General features: G+C 41.4%; 1 protein-coding gene across 1 annotated transcript in view; it reads left to right on the forward strand.

The window, feature by feature from the left end:
- Positions 1 to 25,956, forward strand: part of CORIN (corin, serine peptidase) — a 192,648-nt gene that overhangs the window by 24,910 nt on the left and 141,782 nt on the right. The window contains exon 3 of the mRNA XM_008140283.3: positions 12,194 to 12,385. Within this exon, the coding sequence (XP_008138505.3) occupies positions 12,194 to 12,385 (192 nt within the window). The remainder of the gene's footprint in view (positions 1 to 12,193; positions 12,386 to 25,956) is intronic.

Here is a 25,956-nt window from a genome sequence, read left to right on the forward strand (position 1 = left end):
CAATTATTTTCTTTAAATTTCTATTTTTTTAAAAAATTGAACTCAAATGTACACTCAAACTCAATGTTACATATTAATTTTTAACAAAGCAGAGACCAGCAGCAAAGTAATTTGTGCTGACAGATTTACTCATTTGTATTTGGATATTGCTATCTCTCTTTAAATGAACAATATCCTAAGTTTAAAAGGTGAGTTATTGGAAAAAAAAATAAAAAACAACTCAAAATCTTGCCATTCATAGCTACTTATTGCTATGAATCAGAGTTTTTTTGAACATGTGCAGTCAGATAAAATACAAAAATAAATAGCAAGATGATACAGATCTAGTTGCACTACCAATGATTTTAAAATATTTTATTTCATCCAAACTACCTATTATTTTTATTGCTCAATTTATAAAGTATGCATTTAGAATTTATAAAGTAAATTAATCTAGATAAAATACAGCTTATGTCTATGTTGTGGGTATTAGGCTCTGAGTAGAGGAAGGATGTCATTAAAACAGTGCTTTAAGTGGGTATTATTTATTTATTTAAATAAAAATTTTATTGAAATACGAGAGGACCGGTGCACAAATTCATGCACAGGTGAGGTCCCTTGGCCCAGCCAGTGATCGGGGCTGATTGGGGCTGTCTTGCCTAGTCCCCATCCTGATCGGGGCTGATCAGGGGCTGCCTGGCTGGGGGAAGGAACCACAGGAGGTTGGCCAGCCACGGGAGGTTGGCTGTGGGAGTGCACTGACCACCAGGGGACAGCTCCTGTGTTAAGGGTCTGCCCTCTAGTGGTCAGTGCACATCATAGTGACCGGTAGTAATGGTCGCTTAGGCTTTTATATAGAGAGATCTTTAGAAGGTGGAAGATTTTCAAACATCTTCTTCAAAAGTATTCTTTTTATAGTTCTGCACCAGTTGGTTTGATATAGATATATTGAAGTATCTGCCCAAGTAAACATTTTCTATTTTATAACTGATATGCTTGTTGTAATGAGCAATAAAATCACTTTATATCTTTTTTTTAAAAAAAAACCTCATTAAATTCTGCTTACTTTTAAAAACATTCTGTTTTGTTTGAGTTTACAACTCCCTGGTCTTTCAAAGTTTTGTAGTTATTTCTAGGTCCACGAGGGTTGCTAAGGGATGCTGGAATGCCAATTGTGCATCAAAGAGCTCTAGCTTAAAAAGTCAAAGAGATAATAGTGAGAGGATTATCGATTATGAAAAGGTAATAAAAGCCCTATGCTAACAAACACAGATGCTGTATGGTATTTAATTTTGTCTGTTTGGGCTTCTGTCATGCATACAGTTAAGATGGTAATAAAACAACTTCTGAAGATAAAAGAGTTGAACTTTATGAGAAATTATTTCAGCAATAGGCTATAGAAGAGAGCAGTACAAATAGTTCCTCACTTCAACCCCTAAACTGGGGTTGGAGCTACAAATATTTAGTTTAGTTTGGTATTTCTAAGATCGGCAGATAGTCTGAGCGGTCTGAATGATTCCCAAAGATTTGGATTCTAAAATAAGGTCTTTGAAAGGAAAATTAAAGAGCGAGAAAGCTACAATATTATATGTAGTTTTTTATTTATTAAGTTATAGTCTAATACTGAAGGGCCATATGATATAGGAGAAAGAGCTTAAAATTTGACAGAAAAAGGTCTAGGTTAGCATCTTACTCTCTCCCATTTACTGGATGTATGACTTTAGGTACCATACTTTACCTTCTCTGTGAAATGGGGACTATAATCCTTATTTGCTTCACAGAACTGTTATGGAAGTCAAATGAAATAATTGTCAGTGTTTTTGTAAGTTACAAAATTGATAATGAAAGTAAAGAATTAGCTTTTACTTACAAACATTATTAAATCAGAAATTTATTTTAATGAATAGTTATATTTTACTTAAAATGAACTCAAACGTGTTTATCTTATTTTAACTCTATCCATAAAAATTAAAACGTTTGGTCCTGGCCTGTGTGACTCAGTGGTTAGAGCATTGGCCTGAGCACCAAAGGGTTGCAGGCTTGATTCCCAGTCAAAGGCATGTACCTGGATTGCAGGTTCAACCCCTGGCCCGGTCAGGGCAGATTAAGGAGGCAACCAGTTGATGTTTTCTCTCTCACATCAATGTCTCTCTCTCTCTCTCTCTCTCTCTCTCTCCCCCTTTCCTCCCTCCCTCATTTCCACTCTCTCTGAAAAGCAATGGAAAAGATATCCTCTAGTGATAAGTAATAATAATAATAATAATAATAATACCTTTGTACTATGACCCATTGCCATAATAATCCTATAATCTACAACCCCATAAATGAAGCCATTGCCACAGTATATTTTAATTGCCAATAAAGTAGCTAGAAAGGATAAAGTTGACTGACTACTGTGTTTGCAACGTGATGACAAGTTTTACATGACCTTTATGTTGAGATCCAAGAGTTACTTTCAGAGGTTAATTCATTTCTTATAAGAAGTAAACTGGCAGCAGGTTGTACTGTCATTACATGTCTAGAGTCAGCTTATGCCATGGAGCACTTTATCAGACATTGAACTAATACTTACCCTAAATTATATATATATATAATATTTGCAATTAAAGTAAAATTATTTTGAGAAGCATGCATATAACTGAAGTACAATAGCGGATGTAATTTGATACTATTCATTCCTTTAACAAACATTTATTGAGTGCCTGTTATGTGCAAGTCAGTGAGCTACAGGCATTGGACGCACCTGGAATAAAGCCTATTCTTACAGACTCCATGGTGCAGTGAGGGAGGAAGGCATTAGAAACAAAAGTCACGCAATCGATTAATTACAACAGAGGTAACTCCTATGTGGGAAGAGATAGTTACTATGAGAGCTTCTGACAAGGGACTGAACCCAGTCAGGTGAGGGAAGCCTTCCCTGAGGGAGTGGCCCTTTCAACATAAACTCCATGAAGGTGCAGTAAGGGAGTGACATGACTGATCTGGTTTGGGCTTTGAAAAGGTGCCTTTGTTCCAATCCCCCAACTCCCCTCCCCAAAGAGATGAAGGGATTCAGAAGCACAAATTGGAAGTTACAAAACAGTCAGAGGGATGTAGAGTACAGCATAGGAAATATAGTCAATAATACTGTGATAACTATGTGTGATGTCAGGTGGGTACTGGAAATACCGGCGGAACATTATGTAAAGTATATGATTGTTTAACCACTATGCTGTACAACCAAAACCAATCTATACCAATAAAAGGGTAATATGCTAATTAGACTGGGTCGACCGACATCTTCTGGTTGTCTGGTCCTTCTTCCAGACAAAGCCGCGGTGGCAGGGGCCAAGGCAGAGGCAGTTAGGGGCGATCAGGCTAGCAGGCAGAGGGGGTTAGGGGTGATTAGGCAGGCAGGCAGAGTGGTTAGGGGCGATCAGGCAGGCAGGCAGAGGCAGTTAAGGGCCATCAGGCAGGCATGCAGAGTGGTTAGGGGCGATCAGGCAGGCAGGCAGGTGAGCAGTTAGGAGCCAGTGGTCCTGGATTGCGAGAGGAATGTCCAACTGCGGGTTTAGGCCTGAACCCTGTGGCCTGTGTGTAGAGAAACAAAGATCTGGGAAGTTTTCCATTTTAAAGTGCTATTCAAAATACATTGTAAGCTAGGAAATTAGACCCCCCCCCCCAACCCTGTGCACGAATTTTGTGCACCGGGCCTCTAGTACAACATAATATTGAGTACTTGAAAAATAAAAATTGAAGTTAAAAAAAGGTGCCTTTGGCAGCTGTGTGGAGAAAGGGTGGGAATGAGTAGAGTGTGTGGCAGGGGGAAAATGGGGGCTTATTACAAGAGTCTTGGAAATGTGGTACTTGGGGGATGGTTTGCACAGAATTTTGCCAACTATTGTTTATTCCATTTAATTTCACCAGTTATGGTCCAAAACATCTCATTAGAATGTTCTTAACAACCCCCGCCCCTCTGGCTGCAGAAAACTTGGTTTTAAAGGCTCTTCTACTCATCCACATTGAAAATAAATTTTCTTTGTTTTAGCTATAAATTTATGAAGAATGGCCTAATGTGACCTTCCTAGTTTTCTTAATACTATGAAAAGTCTATGTGTGGCCTGTTAATTGTTTATTTTTGTTTTTAAATGAAGAAAACAGAAAAGTTATAATGGAGAGTATAGGAAATATGGTAAACAGTACATTTTTCTTGAACTCAAGATAAATTGTCCTCTACAAAAGTGACTTTCTTCTTTGAAAATGCCAGATGGGATGGAGATCATTGAACTAAAATATAGTTTTGCTCTTAGAAAATTTCTGAGCAGCTTGTGGCTTTTTACAAGGATTTGGAATTATAAAGACCTTAATTTCCTAGCTTACAATGTATTTTGAATAGCACCTTAAAATGGAAAACCTCCCAGATCTTTATTTCTCTACACACAAAATTTAAGATGCTCTATGATCCTTTATGACCTGACTCCACATTCCTTATTGAAATCTACAAATTACTTTAATAATCCTGGCCCTTCTGGTACAGATTCATCAACACAGACTTCTCAAACTTGAGGAAAAGAAAAAAAAAAAATTACTAAGACCTGAAGTTATACTTAAAGCATTTTGAAATAGTAGCCAAAGAATTTGTACTCAAAATGTGGTCCATGGACTAGCAGCACCAGTACCACTTGGGAGTCTGTGAAATGCATAATCAAATCTTGGGCCCCACCCACCCCTGCTGAATTGGCATTCTAACAAGACCCACAGGTGATTTCTGCATGTTCCTCCAGTTTTAACCTACTGAATCTGCCCTTCCCCTCTTTCTCTTCTTTTCATACTGACAACTCTGTCCTTACCAAAGCCACCAATGTCTTTTTATCCCGCTGCATTTGAAACCAATGTGAACAGGACTTTAAAATGAAGGTCCTTATGCTTTCTTTCTGTGTTTGTTTACATCAAATCAGACTGAGCATGCTCTCAGTTAGTTGGTGCTAGGAACACTTTCTCCATTCAGGTGTGACATGCAGATATGGTCTTGCTCAGTCTTTACTACTCCTTTTTCTTGAAATGCTCTTCTGCTTGGCCTGCAAATGATCACTTCTGATTTTCCTTTTACCTCTGTTCTTTGTTCTTTCTCCACCTCCTTAAGCTCATCTTTCTCTATTTATCCATTAAATGTTAAGGTATCTGTCCTAAGGGCTCTTCTCACTTTCCACCCATGCCTCTCTTGACAATGCCATCCACTTGCCTGACTTCCTTCATCATTCATACTCAACAAGTATTATTGAGACCTACCCTGGTGCCAGGAATTCTGTTGGGTTCTTGAGATTCAGACATGCATAAAAAACCCACCTTCAAGGAGACAGACACGAAAACAGACAGTTCCACTTGAGTATATATGTGATCTAAGCAATGTGTCTCTGGGAACACAAAGACACATATTTGTGGGGGAGTCTGGCAAGGCATTCTGGAGGAAATGTTTGGATTGCTCTCAATTTAGACTTTTCTCCTGGAATGTTTCACAGGCATTTTATACTCAACTAGAGGTCCGATGCATGAAGATTCGTGCAAGAATAGGCCTTCCTTCCCCTGGCTGCCGGCACCGCCTTCGCTCTGGCTGGAGCCGCCTTTCTGCCTTCGCTCCCACCAGAGCTGCCTTCCGCCTCTCGCCTTGTTGTGTCAATTTGCATATTCCCTCCTTATTGGCTATGGGCACCGCCATCTTTGTCGTGGAGTTATGGTCAATTTGCATATTCCATCTTTATTAGATAGGATGTACCTGTAGTAGGGACAATAACAAAAGTAAGATCCTACAAATTCTATTTTTCATTCTCTATTATCTAATGTGACAGTCAGGGTAGGCTATGCTATACTGTGTAACAAACATCCTATTGGCTTAAAAACAATGAAGGTTAATTTTACGCTCATACTACATGTCCTTTGCAAGATGGCAGTGGGGTGGGGGTGAGGGATGTGCTTTGCTCATTGAGGTAAGGGAGTAAATTGATGAACAAGTCATCATCTTGAACCTTTGTGGTTATTGTGCCAGAGAGAAAGATAAAGAGCACTGGAGACTCATTCTCTTTTTTAAAAAGTATATTATTATTATTATTATTATCATCATCATCATCATCATCATCATCATCATCTACAATCAGCATGGTGTACATTAGATCCCAAGAACTCGTAACTGAAAGTTTGTATCCTTTGACCAACATCAAAGATGTAAGAGACAAGAGAATGAGGCCAGAGAATGTAACCCAAGCATGTGTCCTAGTACAATGGGAGAGAATGGAAAATATTTGATGAATAGCACTAATGACCACCACCTCTATCATATTTGGGGGTACCTTCGTTTGCCCAGTAATTCAAAACTGAAACCTGAAGGGACCTCTGACTCTTTCCCTTATGTTCTCACAGTTTTGCCTTGGAAAGCTTTCTCCCAATTGTTTTGTTTATTCTCATTGCTTTTGTCTTGGGTTGGGCCTTAATCTTCTCTCACTTGGACTATCAGTAGCCTTCTAACTATCCTCTAGCCTTACTCCTTTCAGGCATCAACTTGCTGCTAGAGTGTTCATTCTAACATTCCACTCTATCTAAGATCCTTTAAAAGTTCTCCATCCCAACAAGACCAATTCCAAACCTTTATACAGGAACTGCCCTTTTACAGTCTGGCTTCCACTCCCTCTCCCTTTCTCTTGCCAGTCCCCTGTGTGCTAGCCATGCTTAATTACTTGCTGCTAGGCTTTTGTATATCTTTTCTACTTTGCTTTATCTAGAAAGTTCTCCACTCCCTATGACCATACCTCACCTCCCTCTTCCCAGAAAATGCTTTGCTCAAACTTAGAAAATCTCTAATCATCTTTTAAGATTCACATCGGGCATCATTCTCCCCTAAGAAACCTTTCCTGACTTTCCAAAATGGAGTGACAGCTACTTGTCTATTTTTTGTCACCAGATTGTCCTATGCATATCATTCTCAAAGCATTTGCAGCATGGTTTGTATTTTTAGACGACATGGCTGTCTCCCTCAACTAATCTATAAACATCTTGAGGATAAGTACCTCTCTCTAGATTCTGTGTTCTCAGCAGAGAGTAAATACAAAGTTTCTGGCACAGAGAAAATGCAAAGTAAATGTGTTACCACATGGCTAGAGATATAAAGACAGGAATTCATTTCAAACTCATGAAATAGGAAGATAAATTTGTTTACGTGCATATGGTGGTTGGTTTTTTTTTTTTTTTTAAGGTACGTACCTTGTCCAAAGTGAGAAGTGTCTGTAGGTGTATGTGTATGTGTCGTGTCCCAACTCAATTTTGGGTAATTACCCAACTCTTATAAGCTTCAGTTTCCTTCTCTCTGAAACTCTATGAAGAAGAGTTAATTATTGAATCTACTAGGGGCCCAGTGCACGAATTTGTGCACCTTGAAAGGAACTGTGGGCCATGAGGCTGTGGTGGGCACAGGGGTGGGTCTCAGACCATCCTCTATGCCCCTGTCCGGCCCCTCCCACCGCAGCCCCCGGTCCCCTGTCTGCCAGCAGCCCCACTCCCACTGCCGCTCACACCTGCTGATAGTGCAGAGCAATTGGGGCCGGTGCCAGCAGCGGGTGTGAGCGGCAGCTGCTGCCCTGATTGTCCCTCAGGAGCACAGGTGGAGAAGCCCCCATGGGTGATCGGGGCTGGCAGCTGGTGCGAGCGCTGGGTGGGACCATGGTGCGCGGGAGCAAAGGATTTTCAGTAACTACCAGAGGCTCGCCCTGATGACAGCGACCGGTGCCCCTCCTTGGTCTGGTGCCCCTGCTCACCTGTTCCACCATCCCACTGTGGCCGACACCCACCATGTTCCGCACTCTGCCACCTGCTGTGGATGTCCGCCATGTTCCGTGCGCACCCCCTGGTTGTTTGGTTGTTCTGCCGTTTGGTCTATTTGCATATTAGTGTTTTATATATATAGATTTCATAGGATTCTTGGGAGGCTAACCCGGGAGATGGCTGAAGTGAGGATACTGAGCGAGTTGCTTGTATTTGTTTCCTGTGGCCGCTATAACAAATTATCACAACCTTGGTAGCTTAAAACAACACAAATTATCCTAGAATTATGGAGGTCAGAAGTCCAAAATGGGTCTCAATGGGCTAAAATTAGAGTGTTGGTTGTACTGCATTCCTTCTGGGGGCTCTAGGAGACACTCTGTTCCCTATTTCCCCAGCTTTTAGAGGCTTCCTGCATTCCTTGGCTTGTGGCTCCTTTCTTTCTTCAAAATGAGCAATGGCCCATTGAATCTTTCTCACACTGTGTGGCTCTGGCACACACTACCTCCCCTCCCTTTTCTGCTTGTAAGAACCTTGGGTTCACCTGAATAATCCCGGATAGGTGTTCCACCTCACATTCTTTAATTGACAGCTGCAACATCCCTTTTGCCATGTAAGGTGTGTAAGGTAACATAGTCACGGGTTCTGAGGCTGAGGCTGTGGACACCTCTGGGGCAGCATTATTTTGCCACTTACAGTGCTCAATCCACTCATTGTAGGTGATCAGTAAAGCTTGGCTATTATTACTGGAATTATAGACAGTTTCTTAAACATTGCTAAATGGAGCTGAAACACTTTTGAGCCATACAATGTGATTTTCTATTAATGTTTTTGCAGGAAATAGTCACCATTATTTCACTCTGAAAGTGGGTTAAGTGATTCACTTTTGAAAATTTCCTCAGCCATTTTGCTTTGAAGGTAGAAGGAAATGGTATTTATTGGTAGCCCTAAGGAAGACAATTTTACTTTCATTGTGTAGTAATGACTAACAGTTATTGAGAACTTACTGTGTGCCGTGAACTGTTTCAGGTAGTTATGTATGTATTGACCAGTTTGATTCTAGCGACCAGCCCCATAAAGGGAGGTACTTTTATTTTCCTTATTTTATGGCAGTTGAGAGTGTGTGCAAAGTTTCAGGATAGTAAGTGCTAGAGACGGGACTTAAATCCAGCTGGTCAGGCTGTAGAGCCTGTAATTCTAACCACAGTTCTATAAAAGTAGGAATGCGGAAAAGGATGGGCAACGCTGGAAGAATGAGCACTCTACTTTGAGCTAATAACTCAGCATTTTTATAGTTCACCATGTTATACTAACTGGAGGGTATTTAGTCTTATTGAGTTCTAATTTTTGTGCTTTTTAAAAAAATGCATAATAGGCAACCAACTGTAAGTTGAGAGTTGGTTAGTTTCTAGAGATGCTTGAAACAAAATTGTCTAGTGAGTTCAGGCTTTTACATACAGGTCCCTTAGCTGCCGCCTTCCTCCTCCTCCTCCTCCTCCTCCTCCTCCTCCTCCTTCTTCTTCTTCTTCTTCTTCTTCTTCTTCTTCTTCTTCTTCTTCTTCTTCTTCTTTCTCTCTCTCATACTTTAGGAACATTAGTTCTAGCAACTATCATGTATTATGATTCTATTCTACCAAGCGGCTTTATATGTGGAATTTAAGAGTAAGAAAGCTGCCTATTTTTTTTTTTAATAAAGTTATCTAAGTCAGTGTTTCCTAAGAAAGTCAGTGTTTCAAAGGACATCTGAGAGTAACCAGATATTATTACCAGTCACCAATGTGGTTAGGTAAAAAAAATAAAAGAAAGATCCTATATAATAAAAGGCTAATATGCAAATTGACTGATAGGTGGAATGACCTCTCTATGACGCGCACTGACCACCAGGGGACAGACGCTCAATGAAGGAGCTGCCCCCTGGTGGTCAGTGCACTCCCACAGGGGGAGCGCCACTCAGCCAGAAGCCAGGCTGACGGCTGGCTAGTGAAGTGGTGGTGGCAGGAGCCTCCCCCGCCTCCGCGGCAGTGCTAAGGATGACTGACTGCCAGCTTCTGGACATCCCCTGAGGGCTCCTGGACTGTGAAAGGGCACAGTCCAGGCTGAGGGACCCCCCAAACCCCCCCCCAAGTGCATGAATTTCATGCACCGGGCCTCTAGTTATTAATAAGGCTAGTTATTACAAACAAAAATGTTAACAACTGCAGATGTTTCATACGGTAAGGATTTCCTTTTATTAGTAGGTGAATTACTCAGGGACATAACTATGAGGAAATGGCAATTGCTAAAAGTGTGTTGACAGAGCTGGGTGCTGATCCAGAGGGTTAGCATGATAAGTAAATCGACTTCGTGGACATTATGTATTCACTAGCTTTCCCGTTGCAGGAAAAATCCTGCAATAGGATTTCCTGCTGCACTCTACCCCGCCTCCCCTCCGCCCTTGCCACCCGTCCCGCCTTCTCCTCCAGCCCGCCTGCTTTCCCCTTCGCCCTGGCCCCGCCTCCGCTCCACCCTTGCTGCCCGCCCCGCCTTCTCCTCCAGCCCGCCCGCGTTTCCCTTCGCCCCCGACCCCGCCTCCGCCCCTCCCTTCTCCTCCCCCCCCCCCGGCTTGCTTGCTTCTTCGAAGCTTTACTCCCTTTTGCAGCTCTTGGCTTCTTTCGACACTGTCTTGATATGCAAATTAGCCACCATCTTTGTTGGGGTAATTTGCATACCCATCCTGATTGGCTGGTGGGCGTGGCTTGGCTGGTGGGCGTGGCTTAGGTGTAGCGAAGGTGCGGTCAATTTGCATATTTGTCTATTATTAGATTAGATTATAGCCACATTGGCGGAAACATATTATGTGAAAAGTCTCTTTATACCAAAACAAGTAGAGAAGAGAGCAACTAACAAGTGGATGAAAATAATATTATATCTAATTGATTAGTAAAATTTTCTATATGAATGAAATGCATGTTATGTAGTAATCAAGTCTATCACATATTTATTTTGATCCAGAATAAATTCTAAATCATTTTAAAAACAGTTAAAGGAAGTCTTTCATTTCACCTCCTGCATTTGATATTCACTCGTAATCACACGGACACTTTGGAGAATGTGTTACCTGCGCCGCGTGGTTATGATTTAGCTCTTACACTCGATGTTTTATTTAGAATCCTTTGGCAGATGAAGCTGTTGACCTCAGTTAGCCAGAAAACAGCTGCTTTTCTATTTTGATTTGTACTTAATGTTTACCAAGTGTCAAGCACATGTAGAGAAATTTTTTCCATAGACTGATATTAAACATTTTATTTATATTTCTTTTATTTTTAATGGTCCATGAACTGTTTGGAAATGTGAGAACCAATTAGAGCATTCACTGTAAATGTTTTTAGAAAAAAAAAGTCCCTTGGGTATTTCTCTAATGGATCAATATCACATTCATTTATTTTAGTAGCATTCTCAAGTACATTGCTATATTCTGGAAACAGTCTGTTATCTATTTTGATGGAGTTAAAAATACATGATCTCTTTCAAATTTTTCAAAAGTTCCTGCCTGAAGTCAAAGCGAGGTGGTCCCCAGCAGTCATGTTTGACTCTTTATTTTGTCAGTGAATTAATAGGTTGAGAAAATGTCCAGTTGATAATGTTAGTTAATAACTATTTATTATTTCTTGTAATTATTAAAATGAAGATAATTTAGTTTCTTCTTTCTTTGTGGGAATTTCACTTTTTTGATATGTTTTTTCTATTGGTAAATATATGAGCCCTATTGTTTTTATTTTTCTGTCATGCATAGTTCACTGACATTTAGTGTAAAATGCGAAGAAACCTAAGGAGAAGGCTAAGAGGCACTACTGTGTCCTTTGGTGGAGATGGAGATATGGAGAACACGTGTCCTGGGTGCTGAGTAGCATAAAATAGTGGGACAAATTGAGAAAGAGAAGTCAGGAAGGAAATACTGTAAGATTCACCACGTTTTGTTGTTGTTTTAAAATATACTTTTATTGATTTCAGAGAGGAAGAGAGAGAGAGAGAGAGAGAGAGAGAGAGAGAGAAACATCAATGATGAGAGAGGATTATTGACTGGCCGCCTCCTGCACGCAACCCAGGGCATGTGCCCCGACCAGGCGTCAAACTGTGACCTCCTGGTTCATGGGTCGATGCTCAACCACTGAGCAATGCTGGTTTTATTTATTTGTGGCAAGTCTCAGGGGGAATAGCCCTAAATTCTTTGGGCACTGAAAACCTAGGTAAGGAAGCAATAGTTTCTTCACAGGGTTATGTGTTTTGCAGAAGAGAAACTCTACCAATTAGCTGTGCTAACCATCAGCTTTCTCTTTGTGTTTGCTGGTGTAGAATGTGACTTGGGAAAGTAGCTCTAGAATTTTCTTCAGATGTGTTTAAAAATGAATCCTTCTGTAATGTTTTAAAAATATTTCTTTTTGTCTTTTAGGAACATTACAAAAAGCCCACTTGAAATCAAATGAGAGTGAACCTATAGCCACTGATGGTGAAGTTCAAGTGCCTGATGTTCTTCTTACAAATACAATTTACCCTGAGAGCACTACTACACATCCCAACCAACACATTCCCACCTGGACCACCCATGCTTCTCTCCCAGGGGACCAAGGTCACAGGAACACGAGTAAGCCTGAAGGTGCTGAATGCATGTGCCCTTTAATGTCTGTGGAACCCACAGGTGGATTTTCAAGTGTGGCAACAGATGCTCATAAATCAGTCACTTAATGATCATACAGGCAAAGCTCCACTCATTTCCCCAGCAAGCCTAGCAGAGCGCGCTGTTCAGCTCAGCCATCCCGGTAGGACATGAGTCATGAAGATGCACCATGTGATTCAACATTTCTGAGGCATGAAAATGTGTTTGCCCCAATATAGTGGTACTGATTTTGTGGGGGTTCACCTCTAAAAGTTTGTGCTTTGAAGTTTTAAGTTACTTATTTTGAGATGCTTAGATGATGTTACTTATTTTGTTATTGGTGCCTTGTAGAAGAGACCCCAGTTCTGTAACAGAATGCCAAGTGATTTACCAGGAGCTACCACCCTCTCATTTGCCTTTGACATGTCCATGCGTTCTTATTTCCTTGCTTCACTCTCCTTCCTCTTTTATTGACTGTGCAATGTACTGTGTGTGCTGGTGACTGACAGGTCATCACCCCATGAGGAACATGGCATGTGTGAAACTTCTGCTTGAGGGCAACTGGAGAGATTTGTCAGTTATTCCAGTAAAAGAGCTGGGAGAGAGAGAAGACGGAAAGTGTGAAGATTGGGTCAGTGAGATGGTGGCAGACAATGTTCTCTGGAAGGTGACTTTATTCCTCAACTCCCCTCAGTTTTGTTTTTGTTTTTTTGGTCAATTTACTAAGCTTCCAGTGTGGAATGGGAGTGGATTTTTGTGGAAAGTGCCCTAGAGCTGCGGCTCTGCCTCAGTCAGCGCCGATGAAACAATCAGCACCGTCTTTGTCAGGGCTTGCTCTTCAGTTGTCTTGATTCTTATTTTCTTCCTCCTAAAACAAAGTTATATGATTGAAAGCGATAGCAGGCCCTACCAGCCACCCTCATCTTCTTGTTTCTTCCTCCCTCTTTCATGGAAACCCACCAAGGGATATCACCTCTGAGGGCCAGGACAGGGTATAGATTTTCATTCTGAGCCATGAAGGGAAGGATTGAGCTGACGCTTGGCTATCACAGTCCACGTTTGCCAGTGTCTGAAGAAAAGCAGGATTATTCTATTTCTCCAAAGAGACAGACTGTTTGGACTCCATTGTTTCACACGGCACCGGTAGGCGTTAGCTGTTCCTTAGACTCAGTGTTCACCAGTGATTCATACAGGTTTGTGTTCATTACCTGCCAGTGACACTGCAAACCCCAATTATGCCAAGTAAAATGTATGTTCCTCCTGAGTTTAATTTTGAGGTATTTTGGGTTTTTTTTTGTTAAATATTTTGGTCATGCCTTCAGCACTTCATTATTCTTAAGGACAGTATTTTTCCATCAGAAGTGCAAAAGTCATTTAAGCAAAAACTCAGTCCAGTTAATGTGGTTGCAATTACAGCCATTGTTATTTTCCTTTACTAAGTGGATTTGTCTCGATTTTGAAAGCTCCATTATTTGTTGAGATTCCAGTTGAGGTGACAGACACGTACCCTGAAGAGTAAAGAAACATATGGTACTTGTTGCTCAGTTTGGAAGTTTGATGGGAGTCTGTTTGACTCGTTCTTTTCCTCCCGTGGCTGGAACATTGCTTGAGAACATGAATGTAAGTTGACATGTAAAGGAAATCCAGGTAAAATGAGCATGATTGAATGGAGAAAGGCTGAAACTTTTGAATATGTGTCATTCTGTGTTGTTAATGTGTTGATTGTTCGAACTGGGCTTTACTGTTTGACTACATGACCCTCAATAGACGGTCTATATTAACTAAAATTGTTTATTGCAAGGGATTTGATAGTTTTTCATGCATTCCAGCAGTATTGCTACCCTGCTATTCTAGAGTTTTGGGTAGTTTTCGGGACATGTGTGTGTATTTTCTCTGTGGTTCTTATAATTAACTGGTGAGGTACACAGGACAGGCAATATGTACCAGTTTTCAAGATATAAAATTAAGGATTAGGGAAATTAAGTTACGTGTCTGATATCACTTGTGTAGTAAACAACTGGTAGACATGGAATTAGGATTCAGATCCTGGGACTCCTAGACCAGTGCTCTTTCAACTATTTCATGCTTCCTCAGTCAATATCATTGCACTTTTTTGCAGTGGCAGGAGCATGACTGAGTACATTAAAAAAAAAAGTATGTATTTTTATTGGTATCAGATAGGAAAGGAGAGGGAGAGAGAGATAGAAACATCAATGATGAGAGAGAATCATTGATTGGCTGCCTCCTGCACGCCCCCTACTGGGGATCGAGCCCACAATCAGGCATGTGCCCAGACAGGGAATCCAACCGTGACTTCCTGGTTCGTAGGTGGATGCTTAACCGCTGAGCCACGCCACCTGGACACAGAGCAAATTTTAAGCTCCAAGAGACTAGAAGAGGAGTCTGTTTTGTTTATTGCTGCCTATCCCATGATCCGCAAAAAATAATTGTTGAATGAATAAACGGCTGTCATTTTAAAACTGTAGTATCTGATTTATCACTTTTTGTTAGTAATGTCTAATCACACTTCTGCACTTGGTATTTATTTAACCACTTCTGTTTAAAGCATCATTTAATGCCTCGTATCTGAATGAACACCTAGCAGAGAATTTGCCTTATTTCTGTTTTCAATCATTCTCTAATGAAAATGTCATTTTAAATTCCAGGCATATGTAAAAGCTATTTAAGTCCATTTCAGTCCAAAAATACAGTAGCCAGACATTCTGTCCTTCACAAATATCTTGGGTAGAAAACCAAAGGGAGAACTCCTGGCAAAAGGTATCAGGAAATAGCCTTTCCTTAAGACATTTCCTTGGGAGGAGAGGATGATGGAAAGGGGGCGGGGGGAGATCCTTAATATCATGCCAAAGCATAGAATATTGCAGTTTGTAAAGTTTTAACCACAATTTCCCTAATCCCCCCACTTTACACTGTGCAGCAAAGCTGGGCTTTGTGAATGTGAAATAGGCATACGTGACATCTGTTACTTCTGGAGTTTCATTAGTTGCATTTGGAAAACCAGTTGTAATATGGAAAGGGGAATAAAGGCCCACAGTTGGCTTTCATGCTATATTTCAGCAAGGGATTTCCCTAGGTTGCATTCAGTATTTGGGTTTTTATTTTCACTTTGATTCCTTATGTATTTTATAAATATTTGAACATAAATTGAATTTTAAGGAGAGAGAAAAACTCTTTGGCCAACCTAGAGCTTTTGGGTTAAAACTCATATGGCACACAATAGAATAACTAGAAACTGATCAGGAATTAAAGTGACAAGAGTGGGTTAAGGCACTGAAAGGTTAGTGTTCTGTTTTAGTACACAGCTCCTAAATCTCTTATATCGGATGAAAATACATTATACCTCTCACTTACTTCAAAAATGCTTTTTGAAATATAGTCAGCATGCCATAAAGTTCACCCTTTTAATATATACAATTAAGTATTTAAAAAATATATTCACAGAGCTGTACAACCATGACTGCTCTCTAGATAGATATATTTTAGGACATATTTATTACTGCAGAAAGAAATGCCATATTCATTTCCCCTTCCTTTCCCTTTCCCCTGCTTGGGTCCAAAAGGAATCTACTTTTTGGCTCTATGGATTTGCCCATTCTGAACATTTCACATAAAGGGCATCCCATCATCAAGATGTGGCTTCTGTGACCAGCCTCTCCTATCCCTCTTGGTTATGTGCACAGCCTTGCACATGCTCCTGGCCTTCGGAGATCCCAAGGCATGTGTCAGAGCTTTATAGAGGCCCCTATGGACACCTCATTCCTGTTTTTCCTTTCAAGGCTTTTGTCCGTCTCTTATTTCCCACCGGGATTCTTGCGGTGGGTGGTTGTGATGTTAAACAATTGGCACAGACTGTGTTTGGTGAGCGCCCTCGGGATAGAGCTGTTTGCATAGAGAGAGCTCCCAGTCAGGTCAAATAAAGACCAGCCCCGAGAATGAACCCTTTCTCGGGTGCTTCCAGATAGGTTGAATGGTGACAATTCTCTGGGGATGGCTTTTTGGGAGGTCAAATCCATTCTACCCTTTCCTAAGTTGCCAGTTTTCATAGTTACCCTGGTTGCAAGGCTGAGGAGAGGGGAAAGGCAATAGGGCAATTTAAAATGCTACAAAGCTCATAGTTCTTACTGTGATTCAGACATTTTTCTTGAATAATGAAAAATGCAAGCCTTTGGTTAAATCCCAAAGTTCTAAAAGATTTGATTTTAACATTTTCCCCCCAGTATTTTTACTGCTTTTATGGAAGGACAAATTTTGGAGGATTTTACCCTCCAACTTTTTAAATTTCCTACACCATTGGGAGTTGATTTTTCTTCTTCTTTTTTAAAATTTATTTTTATTGATTTCAGAGAGGAAGGGAGAGGGAGATAGAAACATCAATGATCAGAGAGAATCATTGATTTGCTGCCTCCTGCACGCCCCACACTGGGGATTGAGCCCACAACCTGGGCATGTGCCCTTGGCCAGAATCAAACCTGGGACCCTTCAGTCCACAGGCCGATGCTGTATCCACTGAGCCAAACTGGCTAGGGCTGATTTTTCTCCTTTTTATAATGCATAAATATGATTATATTATATATTAATTTTAAATGGAAATCTTTTTCCCCCTTTTTTGTATAAATCACTTTACTCTTTCCCCTTCCTTTGCATCATATTACCCTATCTACTAGTATGTGCACAGTTAACCCATGTTGACAACCTAGTGTATATGATTTTATAGTTTCCTCCATGTTTATGAAACGTGGAGTTTGGGGAGTGGATCTCCCCCTTGCAGGTTCTTGCCTCATGAAGTTTGAAGAATAAAATTCGTACTAAAAGGACTTGTTAGTAAAAGTGTGGAAATTTATTGGAAGCAAACACCAACTCCCACGTAGGGAGGAGTTCCCCACGGGGTAACCAACTAAGCCCCTTTTCCTAAGGTTTATAAAGGCTGTAGTTCTTTGTCTCTTCATGCTCCCTTCTAATTGGACCCCTTCCCCACTTTATGACCCTCTGCTTTTCTAATTGGTCACTCTTTTGCAGAATATCAGCTTCAACATCCAAAACCCACGGTGGTGCCCCTCTTTTTCTCTCCCCTTTATCTTGCAACATTCCTCTATCTCCCGTGAAAATGTTTTCCTCTTCCCAGCATCTGTCCACATTTCTCTATCCTCTGTGAAAGTATGTTTCCTTTTTCCTGATACTCTCTGACTTTTCTTTATCCTCTGTGAATGTATGCCTTCTGGCAGCTCTAAGCCCTTACCTATGCATTCCTCCCCCATAGACCCTCTTTATTCCCAAGACTCCCTAAATGTGCCTGTTTTGTTCCTAGAATTTCTTTCACTTATACTATCCTATCTATAAAAGAGTAATATGCAAATTGACCATCACTCCAAGACACAAGATGGCCACCTCCATGTGGTCAAAGATGGCTGCCCCCATGTGGACACAAGATGGCCACCACAAGATGGCTGGCAGGGGAGGGCAGTTGTGGGCAGTTGGGGGTGACCAGGCTGGCAGAGGAGGGCAGTTGGGGGAGACCAGACAAGCAAGGGAGGGCAGTTGGGTGGGACCCAGGCCTGCAGGGGAGGGCAGTTGTAGGGTACCAGGCCTGCAGGAGAGGACAGTTAGGGGTGACCAGACTGGCAGGGGAGGGCTGTTAGGGGTGACCAGTCCAGGATGGGAGGGCAGTTGGGGGTGGCCAGGCCTGCAGGGGAGGGCAGTTAGGGGCAATCAGGCAGAGGCAGGCGAGTGGTTGGGAGCCAGCAGTCCTGGATTGTGAGAGGGATGTCTGACTGCCCATTTAGGCCCGATCCTGGTGGGATCGGGCTTAAACGGGTGGTTGGACACCCCTTAAGGGGTCCCAGATTGGAGAGGGTGCAGGCTGGGCTGAGGGACAACCCCCCCCCCCCCCGTGCACGAATTTCATGCACCAGGCCTCTAGTTCTGTATAATAAAAGCTTAATATGCAAATTGACCGAATGGTGGAATGACTTGTTGCTATGACATGCACTGACCACCAGGGGGCAGACGCTCAACGCAGGAGTTGCCCCCAACACGCAGGCCCCGGCCAGTGGTGGTGGAAGGAGGTGGGGCTGGTGAGTGGGCAGAGCCAGGCCAGCCAAGGCTGGTGCCAGTGGGGGCCCCCCGCAATAGTCCCACCAGTTGCCCCGCAGAGGGAGTGACCTGTGATGGCAAGGGACGGGGCTGGCAAGTGGGCAGCACTAGGCCAGCCAAGGCGGGTGCCAGCAGGGGCCCCCTGATTGCCCCGCCAGTCGCCCCACAGATTGGCCCTAATTGCTGGCCAGGCCTAGGGACCCTACCTGTGCACGAATTTTGTGCATCAGGCCTCTAGTTATATATAAACACATATGCACATATATGATACAGAATAATATACATGCAGAGGTGATTTTGTCATTGTTGTTCAAAAAGTGGGATCTCATTTAGTACATGTATTTTTCTATCTAATGTTTTCTTGTTCAAGAATACTTCATGTAAATGTGTCTAATTTATTGTTGCAATGACTGAACAGTATTCCATGTTTTCATTACATCATAATTTATTTCACTTCAGCTGTTCTCCCAATATAAGGTATTCACCTTATATCTAGTTTGTAGTGTTTTTTATGTGATTTTTGTTTTGTTTTATCAGTGATCTCTCTTCTGAAGATAAAATGACTTGATCATGGCAGTGAAGCTGTCTAAATAGTAGTGACTTATTATCACTGTATCAAAATGCTCTAAACACATACCCCGAATTTACTAAATGCAGAAAGCTTATGCATCAATCTAAAACCTTAAGGTTATTCTTCCTTCCTAGTTTTGTGTTGTCAACATGGCATTTCTATTAACTTAAAAGTAAGCTCTGCATGAATATGAAGCTAAGAGGAACAGAGCAAGTGTTGTTTTACCTATATTACTATTTATTATATTAGGCAACTATCCCAAGGACATTTGAAATCATGGAATTCTCCTCTCCATATTTCTGAATGGAACCCTAAATGTTTTTGTTATGTTTTTCAACAATCAGTTCTACTGCCCCAGGGTCATGTACCCCCCTCTATAGATTACTTTCTAGATTATTATATGGTTTGGAGTGGAAGTCTATGCTGGTATGTGTACATGTGGGTGGGTGAATTGTATCCTTATCATTCCTGTTATGTTGTTGGACAGTATTTCTCCATCTGGGGTCTGAGGGACCTCAGATATATTATGGTGGATCCTTGAATTCTCTATAAGAATTTCTTAAATGTATGCTTTTGTTTCAATGATCATAAAAACATAATTAACGTAAGCCTACTCTCAATTACCTGGATCACCATCTTATAACAAGTATTGATATGGATTTTTGGTACCTGTATTTGAGTTTCTATTTATGGTTATGTTGCTGCTAAGCTGTACTGCTTAGACTGTTAAAAAAAATGACTAAAGAAACAATTTAGGTGATACAAGCTTTAACATTTCATGAAGTGAATAGCTTCCTGCCTTCCACTCTACCTTACCTTACTAAAGGCAGGAAGCTTTAGTAAGATAAAGAATAAAGAACAAGGAAGAGAAAAAGAGAAAACACCTGGTTGGCTGGGGCCACATAGTCACCCTTGCTTTAGATAAGGAACAAGGAAATAAGCATGGAGCCCAGAGCTGACTTGGCGTTTGGAGATTAGCTGACTGGGAATAGTGCGTTTCTGGTCAAGCAGAGCAGTTACAGGGGCAGGGAAGTTATCCAAGTTTCTGTTTGGTGACCTGGCTCCCCAGACAAGAGTGGCTCCATCTTGGGCCTGTAATGGTATTTCAATAGACATTTGCCAGCCATCCAGAAAGGAATAGAGACAGAGTCAATAGATATTCTTCTCAGTTGCAGAACAAGGCATGCACTGGCATATTGTACAAGGGGCGCCTTCGTGGCAGTTCAAATAGAGAAAAACTAGTGGCCCGGTGCATGAAATTCATGCACAAAGGGGGGGGTTCCCTCAGCCCAGCCAGCACCCTCTCCAATCGGGAACCCCTTGGGGGACATCCCTCTTGCAATCTGGAACTGCTGGCTCCTAACCACTCACCTGCTTGCCTGCCTGATTGCCCCTAACTACCTCTGCCTGCCTGCCTGATCGCCACTAACTGCCCTCCCCTGCTGGCCTGATCTTGCCCCCAACTGCTCTCCTCTGCCAGCCAATTTGGTTCTGATTGGTCGGTTTCTATGCCACACAGTGTCAAAAGCTCCACCTCCTAGGCAGCCATTGGTTCCTTACACTTCACCCAGATTTGGTTCTGATTGGTCACTTTCTATGCCAGTCAGCGTCAAAAGCTCCACCTCCTAGGCAGCCATTGGTTTCCTCACACTTCACCCAGATTTGGTTCTGGTAGGTCGGTTTCTATGCCAGTCAGCGTCTCTGGGCCTAGCAACAGGGCCTGATCAGAAAGGTGGGGCTGATCAGCAGCCCCGGCGGAGTCCTGGATAGAAATAGAGGCGTGGCTGCTGGCCAGACTGGGAGAGAAAGAGAGAGGCAAGACCTGATCAAAAGCTGCCACAGAGGCAACGGATCAGTCCCTGCTTCTCTCTTCAGGCCTCTCTCTGGCCCTGATTCGCAGTCCCCTCAGTAGTCAGTTTTGGAGCATCATGGTTGGTGGAGCCTCAGTCATTACCGGACGTTATGACCCAGGGTTTTTATATAATAGGATGATAACCAACTCCCTCAGCTGGGATATGTGGTGGTGTAAGCTCCCCAAACACAGAAGAGCATGTGCCTCAGGAGTCCAATGCTTTAACAGAACAATGGTAATATCAACACATTAATGTCATTTATTTAAATTTTAATAGTTTTGTAACTTTGTTTCTATTTGATGTATACATATCAATTTCATAGCTGTGTTACCCCTATAGGCATGAAGGGGTTTATGTCTAATTTTCTGTACACCTGCATAACTTTCTTCCTGTGAAAAAGTCTGTGCAATTCTCCAGCTTTCGAAATATTGCTTTAGGGAACTGGAGTTCCCCGTGTTTGTGTCATATCCCCAGAAATAGCAGAGTCTAACATTTTTTGTGCCAAGGACTCCTTGGGCAATCTGGGGAAGCCTATAGGTGTCTCTCACAATAATGTTTTGGTGCTTAAAGTAAATAACAGAATCACAAAGGAAGGCAATTTTATTAAAATTTTGTTATAAAAATATTAGAAATATACATTCATGATATAGTAATAGATGATATAGAAATAATTATGTCTAGCAGTAAGTCAATAACTAATTTTATAACAGCAATGGATGTAAATATTTTGAAATGTTTGTAACAACTTCATGTTGATAGGAAAATAGCTATGATTTCTAATTTATTTTTCTGTGTGTTGCCTTCATTGATAATTTAAGTATGCTGAATTTCAGTTAGGGGTTAATGGAAATAGAGATGCTATTTACCTCTGATCTAGGTTTTTCACAAAAATTCTATGTATGGGCCATTAGGGCCTTTGGATTATGATTAAGAACACATATTCTAGAGGAAAAGATTATTATTATTGTTATTATTAGGCACCTGGGAGAGTCTGAGGCCTGCCTAAGCTGTTTCATTAAGAATTTTCTGGCTCTGGCTGGGTAGCTCAGTTGGTTATAAGGTTGTGGGTTCAATCCCCAGTCAGAGCACATATAAGAAACAACCAAGGAATCCATACATAAGTGGAACAAGTCAGTGTTTCTTTCTCTCTCTGTCTCTCTCTCTCCCTTCCTCTCTCTGTCTAAAATCAATAAATAAAGTTAAAAATTTTAATACATAAAAAAAAATAATTTGCTGCTCCAAAATTTACTGTAGCAATGACCCTTATGTGCTTTGTTGGACACCAGCGTTAGATCCCAATGATCAAGCCCAGTTGGTTGTCCTCTCGAATTAAATCATATTCTTCAGGTTTAAGGAACAGTATGAGATTCAGACATGGGCTTCTGGCTAACCTCAACATCTAAGCAAGAACAAGTGGAGCATTTTAATAACTGTTGTATGGTGTCTGGTTAGCCTGGTAGCATTCTAGTAAAGATTTGTAGATTTCTTGGGAGGGAGAAAGGAAATTCGAATATAGGAATAGACTCTTTCCTGCTCTTTTTTCTCCCCACTCTCCTTTTGTTCCTCCTCATTCCATCTTTAGATGACTCCATCCCTGGGATGTATTGGGTTTCTCCCAGAGAGAGCAAACTCAATTATTTGCAGAGCGAGGCTTTTGAAAGGGGTAATGGAGCGGTGCCTGTCATTCTCCTTTGGCTACAATCCCATCCCTCCCTTCTCAAAGATTTCTGGGCAGGACTGCCTGACACTCTTTCTGAAATGAATCCTGCAATATTCCACAGGTGACATGTGCCCCCAAAGGTAATGTGTCTGTAACATATTAATATAGCTAATGAAAGTCAGAGTTAAATACCGTATTTTCCTGCGTATAAGACGACCTTATAACCCAGGAAAATCTTCTCAAAAGTTGGGGGTCTTATATGTCAGAAAATACGGTACTTACAATTTAGAATTAAAGTGAGTTATTGCCAAATGATGAGTGGGTTACCGTATTTTCCAGTGTATAAGACCCCCGACTTTTGAGAATATTTTTCTGGGTTAAAAGGTCATCTTATACACCAGAACATATGGTAGCCCTGTCAACAAAGGCCTGTGGCTCAAATGTGTTCTCTCCAGATTCATTATCACAGTTTCCTTTTCAGGAAGAACAGCCCAAAGACCCTTGATCCATTCAGAGAGAAAAACATAAAACAGTAGCATGCTGATAATAGCATTGCCAAAACATTCCCAATCATATTCAAGGACAAAAACAGTGTTTTAAAAGCCATATTCTCAGATAAAATTTTTAAAAATCTGTAATTTACTTTACTCTCTGGTTCTGAAAGAAAATTGGCATGGAACGTATTCTTTTGTTTGAATCATTTCAATTTGCTGACTCTCTCAGGGTTTTGGTCTTTGTACAATTTTGTGTTGAGAGCAAAAGACCCATCAATGGGAGCCTGTTGGCTGTTGCTTGTGCCTTTAGAGAATATGCCTTTTGCTTTCCTTGTAGATGAAATGAGGATGGTAATAGGTTTTCCAAGCCAAATGCTTTGCATCAATTCACAGTTGATGCAAACCATTCCTTGCCTCTTAGTGTTGATGTATTTTATTGTTCTATTTTGCTGCTTTGCATCATTAACATAATATTTGCATGTGGTATTTGCCTTAATGACTTGCAGTACTTGTTTATAATTATATTAATTGGTGTAAACTCATTATGGTACTTATATACCCTTCTAAGCTATATAAGACATTTCAATTTCAAAGAGCTTAGGTTAATATTCTGGGAAGCATCATTCATTCATCATCTACTATTTACTGGGTGCCAAGCTCTGGGCCTTGGCTGTGTATATAGACTCTAAGGATGGGTCAGATAGAAATCCAGTCCCCAAGTAGCCAAGTAACTACTGGGAGATATGAACATCCTATATAATAGAGAGGTAATATGCAAACTGACCATTACTTCAACACACAAGATGGCCACCCCCATGTGGTCAAAGATGGCCAACCCCATGTGGACACAAGATGGCCACCACAAGATGGCCGGAAGGGAGGGCAGTTGTGGGCGATCAGGCCTGCAGGGGAGGACAGTTGGGGGGAACCAGGCCTGCAGGGGAGGGCAGTTGGGAGGGGACCAGGCCTGCAGGGGAGGGCAGTTAGGGGCAATCAGGCCAGCAGGGGAGCAGTTAGGTGTCGATCAGGCTGGCAGGGGAGTGGTTAGGGGGTGATCAGGCTGGCAGGCAGAAGCTGTTAGGGGCAATCAGGCAGGCAGGCAGGTGAGCAGTTGGGAGCCAGCAGTCCTGGATTGTGAGAGGAATGTCCCAGATTGGAGAGGGTGCAGGCTGGGCTGAGGGACACCCCCCGCCCCCCAATGCACGAATTTCATGCACTGGGCCTCTAGTGTTATTTATAACTTGAGAAATTCTGTAAGAAAGGTTGAGATGAAAGAAAATATAATCCATCATAAAGTTTTATTTAAAATTATAAAAGTAAAACGGAGTTTCCATTTTTAAACAGATTGCGCTGTCTCATTCTTAGATGTAAAAACTTACCTACAATATAATTGTCTTAGATCATTATAGATAACTTAGGTAAACTGAGCAGAGCCTTTACTTTTCAATTTTATGGCAAGGCCAACATTGCTTTTATAAGAATTAATGAGAATTTTATTACCTCAGGAAGTGGGAGGTCTAGAGTTCTACAATTCCCTCTTTGGAATTACTTTCCAGTTCTTCCATTGTTTATTAGGTAATCAAGCACAGAGAGTTTGTGTCTGCTTGGGTTATGTGTTTACAAGTGTGCACTGGACAAAGGCCTTAGCATGTGACTTTCTGGAGACTGATGTATGATGACCTGATGGCTGGGAAGCCACAGTGACTATGTTATCATATCGTGTGTCCTTTAGAGTCAACAAAATATTTTAAGAATAAATAATATGTGAGGGTTGCCATGGGAAAGAAATGAAGGCCTAAGTCAAAACTCTTTGCTTGTTCTAGAGTTTGGGGATTGGCCAAGTGGCCATGTTACAGCCATTCATGAGAGGCAGAGAAGAAGGTTATGCATGGGGGAGAAGGACACAGCAAGCACCATCATTGTCCAAGTAGGAACCCATCAACCCTTCCTTCATTCCCATTGCCCCTTCTGGAATGGGACTGTCTATTCTATGCCTGTCCCACCATTGTAATTTGGCATCAACTTCCCTAGTTTCACAGGTTCACAGCTGGAGAGGAACCACAATAACTAGCTGAGGCAACATACCTTCGCATTTAGGTCTGCCCTGTCCTTCATTCCTCAACACTTAATCCTTGGCTGTCACCAAACTTAAAATGGGATTCCCAAGAAAACTACAGAAGGATGGAAAGTCTCCTGAAATATTGTTGCCTTTGTGAGCAGTGAGGTTGAAAGCTGACCACAAGTGAGGTAGTGATTTTACAGTAAACCCTGCCCTCAATGTGCATGATATGCTATTAAGTCATTGTTATACTCTTATCATTATAGACTTTATTTTTACCATAGCTGGCACATAAAAAAGAATTTTCATATATATGAAAGAACACTTTGACTAAATAATAAAGTGCGGTCTGATTTCAAATTATTATTTTTAAATTCCATAGCATCAAGCCCAGTGAATTTATTGAATAGAGATTTAATAAATATTTTCTCAATAAATAATGTTTTTAAACACTTAGTGAGTATTTTTTTAAACATACTACCCAGCAGTGTTTTATTTTGCAAGTAAGCAAAACTAATTAATGAAACTTTGAATTTTGATCTTCCATGTATTAGTCATTATTCCCTCTGCAAAGAATTCTTCATGGAATTCTGAGGAAAGAGGCAGAATGAAATGTTACTGTCTCTGCTTCATTTTTCCTACCTTCATAACAGGGGCACAAGTATCTCTCATGTCTACTTCACAGAGTTTTTGTGAGTCACAAATGAGATAATTGCAGCAAAAACTGTTATAGTTCACTAGAGGCCTGGTGCATGGATTCAGGCACTAGTTGGGTCCCTTGGCCTAGCCTGCTCCCTCTTGCAATCCAGGA

The sequence above is a fragment of the Eptesicus fuscus genome, chromosome 2, assembly GCF_027574615.1.
Source record: "Eptesicus fuscus isolate TK198812 chromosome 2, DD_ASM_mEF_20220401, whole genome shotgun sequence".
NCBI classification, from domain to species: domain Eukaryota; kingdom Metazoa; phylum Chordata; class Mammalia; order Chiroptera; family Vespertilionidae; genus Eptesicus; species Eptesicus fuscus.